Below are 20,228 nucleotides of genomic sequence, written 5' to 3'. Positions count from 1 at the left end.
CATTCTCTCATGCCTTATGAGCATGTTTTTGCAAATGGATTTAGCTTCTGTATTTTAATGAGGCTTAAATGAGTCAACAGTCTGGGAGAGACCAAAAGTCTCTGTATGCTCTTTCCAGATGTTAGTGGAAGATCCTTTGATGCTTGCAGCAAACAGCAGATGGTGATTTTCAGGGCAACCTTTTCTCTTAAGAGAAAAGGAAGCAGGGAGCGATGGGATTAAAACGTTAATATATAACATTTCTTAATAACTCACAGTGTATTAAAATGTTGTTTGCTAGGCAGTTGGGAAGCTAGGGACTGTCGCTCTTGGGAGTGAATTGTAGTACTTCCCTCACATTAACTCATTGTCAGCTTATTTCCAGGAAGTGCCCAAGTGTTGTTCTAGTGGTCCTGGTGGGAGCTGAAGTCAGCAGCTGGTGCAGCCAAGGAGGTGCCACCAACAGAGAGGAGATTGCAGCTGGGATTAGCAAAGCACCGTCCCAGTCTTGCAGGTGGTGTGGTACTCGACTGGGGGCTCTTGGCTGGTGCTCAGCACCATATCTTTAAGAGTGGATGCAGTGCCTTCAGCATCAGGGCAGTGTGACATGCACCCTGAGCTGAAAGCTGGCATTGGCAACTCTTGGTCAGGGCAGTCCGCAGCCAACCCTCTTTCTTTAGGGATAGCAATTGGGAGGAAAGAGTGTGTGGCCATGGCGTCAGCAAGCATGAAGAGTCTGAATCTGGGACTCTGTTACAGGTCTAGTGACCCCTTCCTAGGTTAGTTTTGCAAAGATAAAAATCGGGAACGTACATTTCGTGTCACAGAGGAGTTAAAGCTTTGGTGTAGGTAGTTAAGGCATTTCAAGCCCCAGAGGAGAGTCCCACTCTGACTTGATCTCAGTTTATTTCCGTTCCTTATTGTGCTTCCTTTAACTTCTTTAGACCACACATTGTCCTTCTCAGACTATCCATCAGTCCTCCATCACTTTCCCTGTTGCTTTCCTGTTTGTTTTCAAGGTGAAGTTGATTAAATAAGAGATAGTGTTACTGTCCCTTTATTCTCCTCTCCCCCAAAACAACAACCCAGCCCTCACTACACATTTGCAGCGCAGCTGCTTGGTTGTATTTTCCTTATTTTTTCAGGCTATTTTGTAATTACATATCTGTGACTGGCTGGTCTGTTTATTTGACTCTTCACAGATGTTGCCATCTGTTTTCTCTGTTACCTCACTTCCACTTGCTGGTCTCTAAGTTCATGTCAAAGGTTTAAAAGTTTATTTATTTTTATTTTAGTACAGGGGAAGAGAAGCCAAAAAATTAAAGAGCAGGTGTCCTTGTTAGATCTAGAATCTCCAATAGCAGTAGCAGTACCAGTTGTTTTGGCATAGTACTCCAGGAGAGATCAGTTTTACAAACTGGTTGACTTCCAAACGTGGCCACGTGTGATGCCAGCAAATTACCATTTGCAGATGGCTCCATTTCAAGACCTTCAAACCATTCTCTCCTGTTGGAGCTGAGGATGGAGGCTGAGATTTTGAGTAACAGCATATGTTCAGTCGCCTTGCTTTACCACCTGTGTCTGCTGTAGATCTGTTTAGATAGGTGGCAGGAGCCAGAAAACACAGGATCTCTCATGGCAGTTTGACTGTTGCTGTTGGGGTCTCTTTACACAGGAAGATGTGGTCTTAAGGCCATGAAGTCTTAAGATGAAGAAGAGTTCTTTTTAAGAATTCTCTGATATTAGGCGAGATCCACAGAGAGCTTGTGTCACTGCCAAAATGGTTTTGGTGTCCTTAGGTTAGTGCCACTGCAAGAGGAGCAGGGAACCTAAGTCTTGCAATGTGGAAATGAATCAGAGCATGGAGCTGTGTGCTTAAGGTTTTGGTGGCTAGCTGTGGTCTCATCTAACTACCAAAAGTTGGGACTGAAAACAAATGTAAGGCATCCACTCTGGTGCTTGGAGTCTTTTTCTTTTTTCCCCTGCACTCTTGGCAAACATCCTTCCTTGGGATGACTGTTGGGACACCAGACATCGCATTTACTGTACAGACTGCTAGCCATCATCCCTTAGTATGGGGATCTTATTTCCTTATACCAAGGGTATCTTTGGTTACACCATGACTGAGATAAGCCTTTTCTACAGTTCTGAGTTTCTCCAATGAGCTGCAAATGAAGGCAGTGAGAGTCCTTATTCCCTCCTCAGTTCACTTTTCCTAAAAAGGACTCTGGACGGCCACATGTCACTGAAAGGAGGCATAAGAACTCCTTGACCCCAAATCTGAGCCTTTCTCTGGTAGCATCTGAGTTCAGGAGCATGTGTAATTCATTAGTGAAATGGTGGGTGCCTCCTCACTTGGAGGCTTCCAGGTCCAGCCCTCAAGAATGAATTTTTTAAGCTTGATGCAGACTAAAAGCAGTTTGTGTATTTAATCTGCTGCAAATACTGAAAGCCTTCAAAAACAAAAAAAGCAGGACTGTTGTGCAGTGCAAAGAGCTGTTAGTAATAAAAAGTTGTAAGTAAGATGCAACATTCAAAGCGGCTATTAAACTGTCTTAGTATCTACTTTTAGAGACAGAACAGAAACAAAACTCTCTTTAGGAGATCTCTGTTGTGTATGTGGAGTGTAGGCAGTGCTCGTAAAAGAATGTGGGTATGTGGCAAAGAATATTCTGTGTGAGGTTACTGTTGCTGTTGTTGTTTGTACCATATGCTTGGGTTTTTTTCCTAGGTTCTGCTGTTTGGCAGCTGATTGCATCGTTCTTGAAACTCCCGATATCGGGGACCCATTGCATCGTAGGTGCTACGATTGGATTTTCTCTCGTTGCAATTGGCACACAGGGAGTCCAGTGGATGCAGCTTGTCAAGATTGGTAAGTCGTGTTTCCGTTTATGTGTGAGGCTATGTGAAATAGTGTGCACTGCCTGCAAAAAACATTCCCTGAAATCTGCTTTGTGCTGATAGCACTCCCTCCTTAAATGATTTTCCACCCCAATCCTGTCATTCAGAGGATGCACTGGTGCTGTGTTCTTAAAGGGCTGCTGTGTGTCTCCAGTGGAGAAGGGGGTAAAACATAAGCTGCACTGCCCCAGTGTAAGCTGAGAACACACTGTTCCTCAGAGCCATGCTTCAAGGTGACATTCCTCCTCTTCTAATTCTTTCTGTGGCAGTTCATACCACCCCGTTCTTGCTCTCGACAATGCTAGCCATCATGTGAATGCCCACAGTCATGTTTCTCCACCCACCAGCTTCAGGGAGGTGAAAGCTGGGCATACACAACATGTTTAACTTGCAGCCTCCCATTGGCAGGATCAGCACAGCCACGCAGGGATGCGAAGGAGTTTTCATTATTCTTTTGGAAGCCTTGTAACCCAAGTCACAGCCTAAACCCTGTGTTAAACACAGTGTTTGATGCTGAAGACATGGAAATACAACTGAGTTTTAGAGAAGTTGGAGCAATGCTTGTTTTTTTTAATTCTGTTGAAAGTAGAAGGGAGTTTGCAATGACAGCAGAATCAATGTTAACCACGCTGCAAACAGTAAATCACTCTGGATGAGATTTCCAGAGCTCTGCCCTAATCCAGTTTTATTGAAATCAGTGGGAGTTTTACCACCTACTTCAGTTAAATCAGTCCTGGACACTTGCAAATCTGGCCTGCAGAAAATGTACGTGTGTTATTCATTACAGTTGATGCTGCCATGGCATTTTGGAAATGGAGGCAAGCAGCATGGCATCCTAATAGATGCAGTTGCTTTCCACTTGCTTGCAACATTTGTGATCATGGTGATTAGAAAATTACAGGGCTTTTTTGGTCCCCTTTGCATCAAACTAAAAGAAACTTTCCTGATGGATTTGATTGCTAAACTTGCAAAATTCTCAGAAAATGCTTTGGCCAATATTTCTAATATTGCCTAGTATTACTTTGATTTTCATGAGTGTCACTGGACACTGAGTTATACCAGTTGTAAGTAAACATACAAAACATTCGTTCCAGTTGTACAAGAACTGTTTTAAATTTATGGCTCATCAACTGCTTACTTAACTATTATGCAAGAATGCTGTTTATTTCTTGTTTCATTCTTTCTGTTCTTCTACACAGTTGCCTCTTGGTTTATTTCCCCACTGTTATCTGGCTTGATGTCTGGAGTCCTCTTCATGCTGATTAGATTCTTCATTTTAAACAAGGTAAAGAAATCTCACTGTTATAATGAGTGCTTGGTATGAAGGCTGTGTTCTAGATTCCCATTTGAGTGCTGGCATTTCCAGCGTTGGAAGTTTGCAGCTTGGGTTTTTTTATAGCCATTGGAACTGTACTGCTCTTAGCAGTTCTGAAAGCTCAGCATAAGTAATGTGGCAAGTATTTAAGGCTTAGAAGGTGCTATGTAATAATTAATACTGTGTATTCTGTTTGATTAAAGGATGGTACATTGAGATTGCATCTGTATTAGTATAAACTTGTTGGTATTGACTCAGCCTCATGATGGTCATTCTGACTATTGTTTAAACAGAACAACCATCCTTTGGAGACAGCCAAATCGGTATCTCCTAGTTGTGGAATTTAAAGCTTTGGTTTTCTAGCACATCAGACAGTAGAAGGTGGTCATCTGCATATTTCCTAGATTCTCAAGAACCCTGGATCGATGGGTTTTAGTGACCTCAGTCAAAAGTGGCAGTTTTGAAAGAACATCAGTACATGTATCTTTAGTGCAGAAAGAGGATTTGCCTGCCACCCAGCATGAACTGGAAATGAGAACACTTATCTGCTCTTTCCATTTCTCTTGTACCATTCAACTTGCTAAAATGGGGGAGTGCAGTGCATGACAGTGACCTAAAATAAGGGACACTATATTAGCAGTTATACAGGGAAATTAAATGCATGAGAGATTAATTCTTTTGCTATAAATAGCACCACCTGTAACCTCAGATTCATCACTCTTTATTTTTGATGTAAATAAATGTCAGTGATAAAAGCAGATGATAAATCTGATCAGGCTCAGCTCTGAATTTAAAATTCCTCTAGTTGCATAGAGGATGAGGAGAAATTCCTTTATTGCATTCAAAACCTAATAACTTGAGAAATTAGTCATCAAAATCACAAGAGCTCTTGTATAAAAGCAATGTATTTAAGCATTCAAGAGGCAGAAAGCTTTCAAGCTAAGGAAATTGTCTTCTGACTGCCATCTGTGCCATTCACAACGTAGTAAGATCTGTAGAGCCTCTGGCATAAGCTGGTAGTGACTCGTGTTGTGTGTGTGCATATAAAAAGAGCAGCCTTTTAGCTTGTGAGCCCATGGCCTGGTGTAGGGGTTCATGACCTTCTTGGGGGTGTCTGTGAATAGCAGCTGGCCCTGTGGATACAGCCAGTGCTGCATCATGCTTCAGGACCAAGGCATAGTGCAGGGTGGCTGCAGCCATCTCTTGGCTCCCTTTACTAGCTCGTGGCAGCAAGAAACAAAACCGCATTCGCCAGCCCTTAGCTTTGCCAGGCTCTTTGCAAACACACGGAGCAGCTCAAAAGACCAAAGCAGTCTCCTCACAAAGGCTTTTTAACATGGCTCGCACAGTGCATTTCCGCTGCGCCGTCAGCTGAGCCTCTTTCCTTGTGAGCACCGAGGGCACGAGACCGCAGTGGACAGTAGGCACAGTAGTGGACTAAACATTGGATGCTCACTTTATGCATGCTGCCTGCTCAGTATGGCCAGACAACATTTTGGAGATCTCTGTTAGCTGGTGGAAGGTGTTAGATCGTCTCAGTTGAAACTGAGAGGTTAGGAATAAGTTCTTGTGACGGGCGCGTTGCACTGAGGCATGTAGCCAAGCCCGAAAATGTCAAAGCCCTGTCCTGCTGGGCACCCTTCAGTCATGTCAAGTGAAAGGGACTCCTCACCTTGGAGACAAGATAGGTAAGAAAACACTCCCAGAAAGAAACCTGGTCCCAGATCACCCAGCAAGTCTGCAGCTGACCTAATAGTACAACCTGTCTTCCTGGTCCCCATTAGCAGTATCAAGTCAGAGCACTAGTGCTTGCCAGGACCAGTGATGCAGATTTGGGTGTAACCAGACAGGTCACCATCCTTTCCTTACCATCCACCCGAGCTCCACCTAACTGGCACTGACTCAAAAGCACGTGTTTTCCTCATGGTGGTTCATGCTGACATTAATCTGGTGGAAAATCCTGCTAATATTTCCTTTTTTTTTTCCTCTCTCCACAATTTCTGTGCAGGAAGACCCTGTGCCCAATGGTCTCCGCGCACTTCCAGTGTTTTATGCTGCTACCATAGCTATTAACGTGTTTTCCATCATGTACACGGGGGCACCAGGTGAGTGAGCTGTCCACAGGAGGGAGGCATCCCACAGTGTCTAATGATGCTCTGCCAGTGTGCTGTCAGGTAGCTGTTGACATTGTATGTTTATTTCCTGTGTTAGGAGTTGACAAAGGCAAAAGTAAATCATACACCTCCCCACATGCTTCTATTTGTGCATGTGTTTTTGTGACTCCCTCCTGATCGCTCCAGTTAGTGGGGGAGAGCAGAGCTACAAAAGAAAATCCCTTTTTAGAGGAACGGGAAATACTGAGCTGCCAGCTTCAGCTTCATGAATCTGAGCACGCTGAAATCAGCAGAGTCACTGTTCTGGCAGATCTACCACAGAGCTGATTAATTAAGTTTACCTCTTTATGTCCCTTAAACGATATGAAGCCACAAACCTGTTTCTGCATTAAATGCACCCTTTTTCTTGGGTGCTGTGTTTTCATTGCAACTCAGTAGGAAGAGGTAATATGTGTAATTTTCAGGACTCCTTTTGTATATTAGTATATTTTGTGTGCATTTATATGTTTGTGTTTAGTTGTGTTTACTTATGTTTGTGTTTATATTTGAACTTATGTTTGTGTGTTTACACATTTATGTTTATGTGTTTGTATTTATGTGTTTATATTTAACTTTACTTAAGCAGTTTACGTTTGAACATGCATTTGCAGCAAAAGAGCTCAGAAAAAAGATGATCAATGATCTTGACTACCTTATTGAAGACTCTGGTCATTAGATTGGATTATTGTGGAAGAGAGACACATGACCATGTCCCTGAATTAAAGAAAGCAGCCTTAGAAAGGGACCTTTTCTGAATAGAAATTTGTTTTCTCTAAAACTTGACACACAAGATGCACTCAATAAACGCAGTCAGTAGACTCTACTTCACAGTGTTACTGAAATGAATAAAAAGCTTCAGAAGTTCCCAATTTGAGGGTAACATAACTCAAGTACTCCCTTTTCTTAAGTCTAATTGGCTATGTATCCAAGATGTCTCACAGTAAATCAGCTGTATAACCAACGTTTCCTCATCAGTTGTACTGCAGAAGTAGGTCAGGCACTCTGCAGTGACTCATTAAGCAAAATAAATGAAATAAGAATCTTAATGTCCCTTCTGTTTCAGCTTAGCAGTCTCTGAGTGTGTGAATGAAAAGGTGGGACTTTGTTTTTGATACTTGGGAAATACATATTTACTCTCCAAGGCCTCTGTCATGGCAACATTTACTTACAAGGATGAACTAATCACATAGATTTCAAGACAAGCATGCATATGGGGGTTTGAAAGATCATAGTCCAAGCTCTTTCTTCATTAAGGGTCTGATCATTCAATTGAACAAGTGCAAGGAGCCTTATGGGGGGGATACTTAAGGTTACTGGCATGATTGCACATTGCAGGACTGAAACCTGGGCTCTCAAATGCTACATTTAGCTATTATCAAGCAAATTATGGCTTAGATTAAGCTAAGCATCAGGCTTTATTAACCAGAGCAAAGGTCAGGTAAATACTTACCCTAATGGGCAACATGGTCTAACATGCATTAGTGAATAAAATCACTGCAGGCTTGTTTTAGCAGCCCTCATGTGGGAGTTTTTCCCCTGCCTTCTTTGGAAATAAAAACGCAGTGGGGTAACGGAATTGGAAGACTAAACCTGTAAATTATGTCAATTAGACCTTTAAATACTGCACTGATATATATGTTAAAAATTATTAGGTCATTCATTTTGTTTTTGAATACATTGTGAACACAGGGTTTTCTGCAACAGACTGGTCTTCCGCTGCCTGAGATAATTAAGTCATGTTAACTTATGGTTGCTTGGGTTTTATTTCTTTGTCTTCACAGTACTGGGATTGATATTGCCGATGTGGGCCATTGCTCTAATATCAGTTGGTGTATCCTTAGTATTTGCTGTCTTAGTCTGGATTTTTGTGTGCCCCTGGATGAAGAGAAAAATAGAAAGTAAGTAATTGCTTCATGAAATGTGGGTGATGTAAAACCAAGAGAAGTTTCATTGCAGAGCTGGAAGTGCCCTTGAGAGGTCACCTAGTCTGGTCCCCACCCACAAGCAGAATGTGCTTAAACTATTCCTCATGTATTTGTGTAACCTGCTCTTAAATGCCTGCAGTGGTAGAAATCCAAAACCTTGTTAGGTAATCCATTGCAGTGCTCACTTTTTCTGGACCTCAGCAGAAACAGGATAATAAATCCTGGAATATAATCCGGTTTTCATGTTTTATTAAGGAAATGTTTAAGAGGAAAAATCTGGAAGAATGATTATCTTTAGGTGACTTTAACTTTGCAGTCAGTTGGGCTGGTCACAGCTTTAAGCTGATAGTGTTTTTCTTGTTTTCTTTGCTATTCAACAAACACAGCATTTAAAACGTAGAGAAAAGTTTCAGATTTCATTAATAAATAAGCAACTCAGTGTTTCATATCATTTATCTATTCTGGCAAATTTTGTAGGAAGTTACAAAGATGCTTTAGAATTTTCTCAGACAAATTTAAAGATAAGCATTAGAAATAAATAAAGAACGTGTGTGAACCGGAGCCAGGTTATTGTATCCATGCTGATCTATGCTGTTAATGCAAATAGTGGAAACATAAGCAGCTAGACAGATAGGTTGCGTTTAAAATTACAGTACTGTTATTTCCTTAGGCCGGTTAAAGAAAGATGCTGCACTGTCAAGGATATCAGATGAAAGTCTTGATAAAATTCAAGATGAAGAAACACCAGTCTTTAAAGAGCTTCCCGGTGCCAAAGCATCCGATGAGAGCACAGTTCCCCTTACTGGCTCAGTAACAGAAGCTGCTGGGGCATCAGATACTATTGCAAATGGAAACCATCCACGTGTACCATATGGTAAGAGACTAAGGCAACACCAAGGGCTTATATTCTCCCTGTTTCAATAGTGTTTCTTAACTGCAAGTAGGTCTCTGTTACAAATGGTAAGTTAGTGTTTGTGATTTCCAGCTCAATCCCTCATCAGCATTTGTTGGGAAAGAGGCTAAGTTACAAGTGATGTTTTGTAGAAAGGACTTAAAAACGATTATACGTTGTTTGCTGTACTTCAATGTTAGAAAATGCTGAAAACAAAAATTACTTTCCTTTTTGCTTTACTTTGTGCCCTGAATAGTGTTTCCATCCTTTTAAGCGGTGGAAAAATACAGAGAACACAAATTGCTGATGTATGAAGGTTAAATTCACCATAAAGATGATTAGCGTGCTACCACAGGAGATGAAAGATTTGGGCTTTAGTTGATAAACGTATGACCATTTGGGGTATTTCCACTAGAAAAATCTCACACGTTGTTGTTGGAACGTATATTTATAAGAAGCAGGCTTGTCAGCATAAAGCTCTTTTTGTTCTCGTGTAGTGGGATTGTACCCCCACACACTTAGCAGTCGGCTGACTTTGATATCGCTTTGCTAACATCTGCACAGCCCTGTAATTTGGTTAATAAATGCCTAACATATTCAACTGCTGCTTACAAAATCATGTAAGTCATGACATGAAGCCATGACACATGCTTCCAATTTAAAAATAGCTAAACCCAATTCTGTATATTGCACAGGGGAAATCCGGGAAGTAAGGAAATGAAACAGTTTCTTCAGAAATATTGCCTTAGCTGTGATACGTGTCCTGCAGTGTATGCTACTGTTAGATGTATACATTGTGAATAGTTAGCATCATGTTCCTAGACATAGGATGTACAGAATGCTGGAATAGCTGAGGCGATCTTTCTGCAGCACAGTAACTGTTTTTCTTTTTTAAATTATTTTTAAATTATGTAAATGCCTCTCAAACGCAGTTACATTTGAGGGGTAACCTCATCTTCAGTATGAAATTACAGTAAAACACCTTTCCGGGTTTCCTCATTATGCCTGTTCAGTTCAAAAGCTCACAAAAGTAGAGCTTATTTTACAAGAGAAGAATTTTATCAAAATTACTTTTTCAAAGAACCTGAGAATTTCACCTTCAAGTAGCACCTTTGAATAGCTGATACCCAGAGACTTGCTGCAGGTCATACAGCGTGTCTGGGGGAGACCCAATGGTGGTACAATGCTCTTTTTGCACAGAAGATGAGAGAGTTTATTTTGCAGTGAATTGAATACGATCTATTGCAAGTTGATCTTTTTTGTCCAGCATTCTTGGATTTCTGCCTGTTTATTGCCTCACAAATTGGGAGGGAGGGGCTTTCTGCATTGCATTTCGTAGAAATAAAACCTCCAGATCTCTGTCGTTTTAGGAAGGGCATTTTCAATGACGCACACCTCAGTGAAATCACCTGTTTCCAATGGCACCTTCAGCTTCGATGGCCAGGTGAGGAGCGATGGCCACGTTTATCACACTGTGCACAAGGACTCAGGTTTATACAAAGACTTGCTCCACAAAATACACCTGGATAGGGCCACCGACGAGAGGCCTGCTCAAGAAAACAACTACAAACTGTTACGCCGCAACAACAGTTATACGTGTTACACAGCTGCTATCTGTGGCATGCCTGTGCATTCCTCCTTTAAGGCAGCGGATACGTCAACTTCAGAGGACAGTGAGAAGTTAGTGGGAGACACTGTTTCCTACTCCAAGAAGCGAGTCCGCTATGACAGCTACTCCAGCTATTGCAACGCAGTGGCCGAGGCAGAGATTGAGGCAGAGGAAGGTGGGGTGGAAATGAAGTTGGCCTCTGAACTTGCAGAGCCTAACCGGCCCCCAGTTGAACCCGTGGAAGAGGATAAGGAAGAGAAAGACACGTCTCAGGTCCATCTACTTTTCCACTTCCTCCAAATCTTAACAGCCTGCTTTGGATCCTTTGCCCATGGAGGTAATGATGTCAGGTAAGAGGATGAGATCTCACAAGCCAGCGATTTTGCAGTTCAAGTGCTTGGAGCAAGGTTTGCCAGCTTGGCTGGTAGGAAAGTGTATTCATGTCTGCAGGCAGATGATCATCAGGGCTGTGTTTCACAAAGCATGTGACACTGATGGCCCTGGTGCTTTCCAGAAATTGGGCTGCTCAGTCATAGGCTTATTTTCTTCTCATTATTAAGATCTTTTTTAGTTGCTGCTAAATAATTTTGCAGTAATTAGTTTAATTCAGGTTTAATTTTGATAAGCTTTGAGGCATTGAGACTCCCCCTGGCATGCCAACCATTGTAAAAACAAACAGGACAGTCCCAGCCCTGCAGAGTTTGCAGCCTTTTTTAACTGCAAGATCAGAGACCATCAGCAAATGAGAGGTTTAGACTACTTTTGTTATGAGATAGATTTCATCTTTTGTCATATTGTGAAAAGAGGTGTGTGAAGAATGTCTTCATTTTGATTGCTGCAGCCCTTAAAGACTTCCCTTTGCTGAATCTTTTTGAGTTTTCCAGGGTCTAGGGCTGTGTGAGGCAGTGTATCACAAAATAACCCAGAAAATCTAACAAGCCTTAACATCAAAGTCCTACTGAAGTTAGAAACTGCCCATACAACTTCTCCAGCTGCCACACCTCTCTTACCAAAATAAACTAAGTTACCCCTGAGGCACGTTCCTGTGCCCTATGCAGAGAGGGGACATGGGCTATGGCTCATCTCCTAGTGCTCATTAAAGAAGTTTCCCATCTCCAAGCATAGTTCTGGCATGCAGTACTCCCCAGCAAGAGTTTTATCGAGAGCCACTATTGCCACTGAGTTGCTCCTTGAGTTTGGAAGAAGGCAGTGAGTTCATCCGCCAGCTGTTTGGCTTACGTGTGTCTGTCCTTAACTCCTACAGCACTAACATCATTTCCCAGGAATAAAGGAAAAGGATCATGCTCCCGAAATCTTTATCTCATGTTTATGTTGACTCAGGCAGCTGGCAGAGTCTTGAAGTTGGTCTCAGAGATGTTTATCTGCAGCTCTTTCTCCTCCATCATCTGGTCAGACCCTGGTGAAATAGTGTCTCTTCACTCACTCATTTGCAAACCTCTTTCGCTTTGAAGGCTTGGCTCTGTTTTATTCGACAAAGTACAGACTTTTGACTAAAGGACATAGGATGTATGCCAAGGATGGAGTGTTTTATACCTTCCTTGTCTGCACTCCCATTGCTCATCTGCTTGTAACATTGCTGTATTTGCAGGGCCCTTTTGCACCTTGCCATCTTGCTGGAATGTGGCTGAAGGGCAGTTTGGGTGTTTTGCTCTGCCCCTGGAAGCACTGAGTATTTTTCCTTTAGGATGTGGCTGGACTGCCTGTTCCCTAGGCCTGGAATGATCCACACGGTATTTAATGGGTGATCTTTCCTGTATTGTGATAAGGCCCCCTGAAGGCCTTATCAAAGCATTGGTCCTTGTTTGGGTTGTAGCTGGGGCCATACTGAGTCCCCTTCCTGCTGAACCCTTGCTGTGCCCTGAGGGTATTTGTTTCAGCGTTTGCAGTGGGGCTTTGCAGTGTTTGTAACTTTTATAGTCCTCCTTAGGCATCTGGGCAAACACTGCTGACTCAGCAAGGAGAACAGTTATTGCTCCTCAATCTTGTTTGCCTTGCAGTTTAACTCACAGCCTATCTTGAAAACATTTACAAACGTGTCTTCTCCCATCCCTGCCCATCCAGTGTCCTGGGAGTTTGGAAGAGGGCTTTCTGAACAGCTGCCTTGGCTTCACTCTTGTTACTACTCCCTTTGTACTTGCAAGGATTTACCAGGTATCACACCAGGCAAGAGCAAAGTCCCGTGGAGGCCTGTACCCATGCTCTGCAAGTGGCCAGCATCAAGTGCCAAGGGAACATAGGAATAAGGACAAACATGACTGGTATTTGTTGTAATGTACGCTGGGTAATACCGTTCCACAGAGTTCATAGCCTATGCCAGTAGGTCCCCCTGCCTCTTTATTCCCTGTAGGTGATGTCTGTACATACTTCTCAAGGACTCACATGTTTATGCAAGCATCACTTGCCTTTTTTGTAAGAGGTAGCAGAATTTGTTAGAAGAGATCTGCAAGGATGCAGTCAGTTCAGAAAGCAAATTTGTTGTTGAAAAGAGGCAGCCAGGATGAAAGACAACATTTGGACTCTATGCTTTGTTGCATCTTAAAGTCTAATTCCCCCAGAATTCTGCATTTGGACTTGCTTGTTGCCTTGGCAATATCCTTTCCTGAAAAATCATACTTTTTAGTGTACTGCAGATCTCTGTTTCTGTCAGTGATCCTACCAAATTTGCCAGGAAGTATGTGTTTTTATTAAATGCTTTTATTCCAGAATCTCTTCTTAAGCTGAATTCATGTAATTGCAGAACTAAGAACAAGTTAGCTTTGTTTTGTCAAAGCTGATAGAAATGCAAGGTGGTCATGGGTGTAGGACTGGATAGGAACCCATCCTTACAGTTGTACTGCAGTCCAGCAATAAGAATTAAAGACCTTTTTGTATGCCAAAAAGGTTGAGTAGATAAAACACTGTGAATGCAGATTTCTATCCTGTGGATTATGTAGCAGAGGCATTTTGCCAGTCTTTGTCTAGCAGAGCAGAAGACTTCTTACTGGGCTTTTGGCTCCTCCACGTATTGCATAAGGATCTGCAGAGCCTGAAAGGCAGTGAGCTGTTTTAAAAATAGTGTGGTAGAACCTAGCTAGTATCGTGCCTTGCTGTCCACGTTTCTGTAGAAAGCAAGCCTTTGAAGTCCATCCTCCACTGAAGGCTGCTGTCTTTCCATGTCCCTCCTTCGTTCAATTTCTTTCTCATTTTAGGTGCTGCTGTCAAGCTGCTTCTCAGTTTTTTCCCTCAGCCTTAAATCCTGTCATTAAAATCCTTTTCCTCTGCATTTGGTTTTAAACTCCTCATTCGTGTATTTAGGGCACCTCCATTGACCACATCTTTTCTTCTGGGTTTGTTTCCTGCATTTTCTTTCTGCATCCTGGAACTCACTTGTTCCTATGCTTTCTATGTATTTTCCATCAGGCTGTTTGCTGGTATTCCTTGAAGGGACGGGAGCACATAAGAGAAGCAAAGAGAGAAAAATTAAAAGCTAATACAAAAATTAAAAACTGCAGGTAGTTAAATGATTCACCTGTTTTGGAGCATATTTAAGCATGAGGCATATGGTATGGACTGATCCATGATGCAACTCAGAAACACTTTATAGAGCAGAAGTGTCTCATATAGTTTGGATATCACTTTAGTGGGCAAAATATCAAAGGGAAATCTACCTTGTTTCATTGTCCAGGCTTCACCCCTGGACCTGGAAGAGCTAAAACAATATTTTGCCTTTGACTGCAGAACTAACTCATAATAAGGGTAGCTAGGCCCCACTTTGTTCCAAGATCATGCTTTTTAGCATCATGATGATACCAGCTATGTTTGCTGTAGGAGCTGATGTTTGTAGCAGTCAGGGCTTGTGTTTGGGCTGACATCAGCAGGGATCCTGGCTGGGGCAGTTGTGCGTTAAAAGCAACAGGGAGTCATGGTAACTCCTTGTTTGGGTGACTGTTTTTTTGTTCAGACCATCTCCTCCTGCCCCCCTGCCATGGAGCTTATATGTGCTGTGTCAAGGATGCTGGAGCCCTTCCAGGGCTGGGACTAACTGAGCCGGGCCGAGAGCCTTGTGACACCATCGTGCACATGGGCTCAATGAAATCTAAAGAATTTAAAATCCCAACTAAATGTGTTGGGACAGAACTGCAGCAAAAAATGTTGTTGTTGAAGTTAATTAGTGGCGCTGAGTGAGCAGGTCCCACTGGCTCAGCACCCGAGCACAAAGGGAGCACGTCAGGTCGTTGCAAGGGCAACAGGAGAATAAAAAGGGCAGGATGGAAAAAAAGACCTGGGCCAGGAGCATGACACAAGGAGGACTGCCAGCTTCCTAAATGCTTGCTGAGAGCCAGGTTTCCCAAGAGGCCAGGAGCCTGGGCGCTGTTGGCCAGCGGGGATAATATGCACGTACGGTTGAGTTGGACTGAGCTTATTTTCTGTAAATATGGATGGGTTGGTTCAGCAGGAATAATGAAGCTCCGTGCTGCAGCCACAGCAGCCTACCTGTATAAATAAATGTGGGTAGTGGGGGAGTCACTGCAGTTGTAAGGTTTATGCTGTGTTTCACAGTCTGGAAGCATGTCTGAATTAACTAGTTCCTGCAACCAAGCGAGCACAGGTGGGCAGGCTGTTCTGGAAGTGTCTGGAGAGGACTGCTAAACCCATAGCTATCTCCTGTGCTCAGCACAACACTGGCTGTGGCTGCTTTGCTACTGGGTTGGGAATGAGAAAGCTATGAGCAAACTGTGTGTTGGCCCCACAGCCCATCCACGCAAATGAGAAGATGTTTTTGTTGACCCAAGCGTTCCCTGGAGCTCATTCTTCCTTGAATGCTTGCATTTGAAGCAGGTTGACATACAGAAAGACACTGTAGTTCCACAGGAGTTTTGCTGATTAAAATCTGCTGTTTATGCTGTGAAAAAAGCTTGAGCCTCATGTTCCTACACACCCGTCTGTGCATGTGCTTAGTCTCTTCTCGTTCAGATTTCTTCTCCTATAAATGGGTAGCCTCCTCTGTCCCTTCATACCTGCCATCTCCACCTCAGGCCATTATTCCCACTGTCACAGGAGAAAACCCAGGAATGACAGAAGGAGCGGTGTGCCCTGGCTTGTGTCTAGCGATGGAGAAAGGTTGGTTTATTATTGTGGTGATGGCAAGATCCATGGTGCTCCATCTGCAGAGGGTGACCACAGACCATGCCACCCACCTATGTCCATGGATGCCAAGGGGCAGGTATTGAGGTTTAGCTGCTGTAGTGAGGAGAAACCTGCTTGCAGACTCTTCACACTTGTGCAGGGGATCTCAGTTTTGCTAAGTTCCTGCTGCATAAATTGTTTGAATGTGGCTGCTTTAATTAAATTTCATGTGGAGGATTTCAGGACTATTCATACTTCAGTATTATTGGAAAAAGGGGTTATTCATGTTAGAGTCTGCAGGTAATGCCATGTAGATCTATGGCATAAGCTTGACAAAGAGTGGCTCTCTTATTATTCAGATGATACAGGCTACATTACTGAAGACAGGATTTAAAACTATTTCAGAGCTATTTTTACACATTCTTTCAGTATTTTAGGGAAACTGAACTACTACCAGATAGGGCATTAACTATTGAGCAAAGCAATGCAAGTGAAACTAGGCAGTAACGTGCTTTGCCAAAATGCAGGGAAAGGAAACTTCTCCTTTTGCCTCCCTACAGGTTTCACTAGATTTTTAGGCCAGAGCACACAAACAGCAGTTGGACTTGTATTTTCTCCTTTTCCTTTAAAAGCAATGGGGTTAAAGAAAGGAAGGGCCAGAATATTGCCAGTATCTTATTGCACACAGGGAGCTTAGTGGGAATCAGTCTCCTGGCTAAATAAGGAGTCTAAAGGAGCTATAATAAGGCTGGATTACAAAATGAGTATTTCTTATTTCCTCCTTGAGTACTGCAGTCAAGATCACTTAGAATATTTAGGAAGCTAATATGTGCATTACAATTACTGAGAGCGGCCTCAAATCTGATTTCTTCCCTTTTTAATAGCAGTCTGTCCTGGAACTGCAGTTCCAGTAGATATGAATCTTCACTTGTGTCCTTATTGTACAGGTACACGGTGTCTTTGTTGTGCCGTGCAGGCCAGCCAGAGAGAAGCAGCAAGCAATCGGGGGGCTCTGGTGGGCGCAGGAATCCCTCCTCATCCTGCTTTGAGCAGGGCCCACGACCGGGCTTGCTGGGGGGGGAAGGCTGATGCTGGTGGGCAAAAGGAGAGGATGGACCTAGTCCTCCAGGGTCCAGGGAGTTGGTGTGTCAGGGCCAGCATTTGCAGTATGCAGCGATAAGCTGCAAAAAGAATACGTAGCCTTCCTGACTCATTAACGCACACAAAGCTTTGCACTTCACAGGGCACAGCTGTGACACACTGTTATTGTGCTATGGTGTACGCACCATTTCAAAGTTGTCTGGTTCTTGGAGCTAAGATAAAACTCTCTTGATAATCTGAGATCTCTGGAGATTAGAACATAATTTTTTCCTGTTGGTTCAGACAGGCGTATCTATCTTGCATCCTTACTCAACGGGGTGATGTCTCTAGGCGTAACTGCAGCACATCCAAAAACCTCACCTCGCTTATTTACCCAGTGGAAAGTTCGTTTATGAAATCCTGGTTTGGGAAATAGTCAAATGACTAGGGATTGTGTAATTTTCTTTGTAATATTTGAAGCCTAATATAGATGTCTCGTATGGCTATTCAGTTTTAATCAGCGCTAATGTATGTCTCCAGCTTCTTTCACTCAACCAGAAAAAGTTGCTAATACACAGCCTCCTTTTTCAGGTAGCAGAGAATCAGTGCACAGTCATCAAGTAGCCTGTAGATTGTGCCTTATAACATAAAGCTTATTCAGAGCATACAATTAGATTGTCTTTTTGAGCAACTCACTACTGCCCTGAAATAAGCAGTGAGGTAACAGCAATGTTGCTAGTTCATAAAACATTACGACAAGTTTGATGGAATTTGGTGATAGAGCATTCAGCTGATGGCATCCTTCCATTACTGAAAAAAAAACCCTTTACTTTTTACTTAAAAAAAAAAAAAAAGTCCAAATCAAAATGGTTGCAGTTCTTCCTCCAGAGAAGGGCCTGGGCTCGTGATCCAAGGGTATCCGAAAATCTCTGCTCATGTATGTGTGCATGGGAAACTCTAAGCCTGTCTCAATGTAGCTGAATGTAGGGTTTTTTTTTTTGTTGGTAATACTATCTGTCTCACAGGGAAGAGGAGAAGCCAGCTCTATTTATAGTTCAGATTCACTGTCAAATGCTGTCTTTCACAACAGCTTTATAAATGGTGCGGGACAGATTCTCAGCTGGCACAAGCAAGCAGAGGAAGAGAAGTTGTGCCAATTCACATTAGTCGAGAGAGCTAGCAAAATCATCATGAGGGGCAGGCAGCACTTGGGAAGCACTCAGCAGCACTTCGCTGAACCGCTGTGACACACGTCTGCAAGTACAAGCATTACTGTAGATGGCATTTAGTCTTGTACCGCGCCTCCAGGGAAGGCAAACAGCCCCTGTGCACCACCCCTGTTGCAGTGTCCTGTGTCCTGTGAGTAACCGGGGCTGGCAGAGCCCACAGAGATGGTGAAAAATACTGGGCATGGAGAATACACTTCATGACAGGTAGACTCAGGCTGCTGATGCCATAATGTTTTATAAATTCATCCTAAAATTAACTTGGAATGGCCATCCTCATGCTCAGTGGGAAGACGTGTAGGTGTGCAAAACTAAAGTTTATACCGTGACAGGAGTAGCTTACCTTGGCTTTTCAACCCAGTAGCTAAATAATGCAGTAACATCCTTGAAAGTGCTTCAGTTACATAGGAACCTAATGGCAGTTTTACACATAGGTAGATGTTGGTAGGGGTTCAGAGCCCTGGGTGACCATCTCAGACTTTTTTCTACTTCCTCTAACCTACCACAAATAGGACTTGGAGCTTCAGCACAAAGCAGAGTTAGTTAAGACAAGTAGAAGAGCTGAGTGGGAGAGTAAGAGAAAATCACTTCTTGAAAATAGACTTGAGGAATGAATCTTTGCCAAATGAATGGAAGATTTGAGGTCTTTTTTCTGCTTGTCGTGTCTTGAGTCAAATGAGATGGAACCAGTGGGAAATACTGTGAATGCTACATTCCCATCTAGCCAGCATCCTTGTGGTTCATCTGCTTAGTCACCCAGCTGTAGGAGACATCACTTAATTGCAGGAGGTCTCAAAGCAAAGTCTCTAATCTAACAATGTCTTTTTATGTTTTTATTGTGTTGTTTCTATCTTACTCTCCTGTTGGGACTTGTCTCCTATCAGTGAACTCTTCTTAGTCCCAGGGATGGCTGATTGCACGTGTTCGTGGCAATGTCTTGAAGCTGATGTATGCAGTTCATGAATCAGATGCATTCATTGTGAGCTTTTGGCAGTTCTGTGGTGGCACAGGCCACCATTGGCATAGGAAGTACTGGTAGCACAAGTCCCTAGGACTGGACCTACTCAGCAAATCCAGAAGCTGAAGGAGCCCTCTGAAGAGCCGTGATGGTGGTAGATCAGTTGCACACCACTGCCAGTCTGCTGGCTGTTGGTAGCCACTTGCAGGCATTTGGGCTGGGAGATGCCATTGCCCCTGCAAGCTGAATGTTTAAGTCAGGTTGAACGTGATTTACAGGTAGAGGAGAATGTCTCTCTGGCATAGGTAACCAGTAGTGCAGATACCCCCAAGTGAAAATGCAGTTAATTAATTGCCTTTTTGCCTTCCAAGCACATATGGATCCAGTGCTCCTCTGCTTTCTTTTTCTACAGGGAAGGTATCAGAAATGCTGCCTCTGTGGGCCTCAGTGTCATCTCTTCTGATCTGTTGGGCAGCATCAGCCACTCGGATTCTCTGAGACTGAGCATAAGGGAGCTGAGCTTTGCCTTGTCTTGCCTTCCATTACCACAAATAAGAAAATAACCTTTTCTTCAAGGATTAAGCTTAGTTGATTCACAGAGGTGTAGCATTTGCAAATAATTAAAACTGGATTTTAGTATAAAAGAGCACAGTTTGCTGCTATAGTTTTTTAAGCCTTTTCTGTCTTCCCATTTACATTAGGACTGACAAATATCCATTCATAATCTCTTCAGAACAGTTAGGAATCAGTGCCTGGGCTTGCTCCTAATGTACCTGTTATTTTCAACAGGGAGGTTGTCCCATGTCATACAGCACTAAAAGAAGGGATGATCGGTTTTCACTTCAGCTGATCAGTGTTTTAGTTGCCTTTATGCATCCTTCTGCATTCATCAGTTGAAGGTACAGCGAATTACGTTTCTTTTTCTATGCGCAGTAAGGCATTTAAATGTGCAAATAATTTAATCCGCACCTGAAAACACTGCCAAAGAAGTTGCAGGTCAACTTTAAAATATTAGAAATGCTTCAATCAAGAACTCCTTCTTCCTTGAAGGTAAAATAACTCT

The 20,228-nt window shown here is 42.9% G+C and overlaps 1 protein-coding gene across 5 annotated transcripts in view; it reads left to right on the top strand.

Annotated features, from left to right (window-relative positions):
• SLC20A2 (solute carrier family 20 member 2) overlaps positions 1 to 20,228 on the top strand; it is a 57,868-nt gene that overhangs the window by 27,944 nt on the left and 9,696 nt on the right. For all 5 annotated transcript variants that reach the window (XR_008972357.1, XM_057411030.1, XM_057411029.1 and 2 more), the window contains exons 3-8: positions 2,711 to 2,851; positions 4,080 to 4,165; positions 6,204 to 6,300; positions 8,130 to 8,246; positions 8,944 to 9,147; positions 10,536 to 11,124. Coding sequence is in view for 4 of the 5 variants with exons in the window: in XM_057411030.1 (XP_057267013.1) it covers positions 2,711 to 2,851; positions 4,080 to 4,165; positions 6,204 to 6,300; positions 8,130 to 8,246; positions 8,944 to 9,147; positions 10,536 to 11,124 (1,234 nt within the window). In the remaining variant the exon portion in view is untranslated. The remainder of the gene's footprint in view (positions 1 to 2,710; positions 2,852 to 4,079; positions 4,166 to 6,203; positions 6,301 to 8,129; positions 8,247 to 8,943; positions 9,148 to 10,535; positions 11,125 to 20,228) is intronic.

Source organism: Pezoporus wallicus, unplaced genomic scaffold, assembly GCF_028554395.1.
Source record: "Pezoporus wallicus isolate ANWC-B61680 ecotype Strahan unplaced genomic scaffold, APGP_CSIRO_Pwel_v1 contig_2439, whole genome shotgun sequence".
NCBI classification, from domain to species: domain Eukaryota; kingdom Metazoa; phylum Chordata; class Aves; order Psittaciformes; family Psittacidae; genus Pezoporus; species Pezoporus wallicus.
Note: the sequence above shows the minus strand (reverse complement) of the source record. Positions and strands in the feature narration are given on the sequence as shown.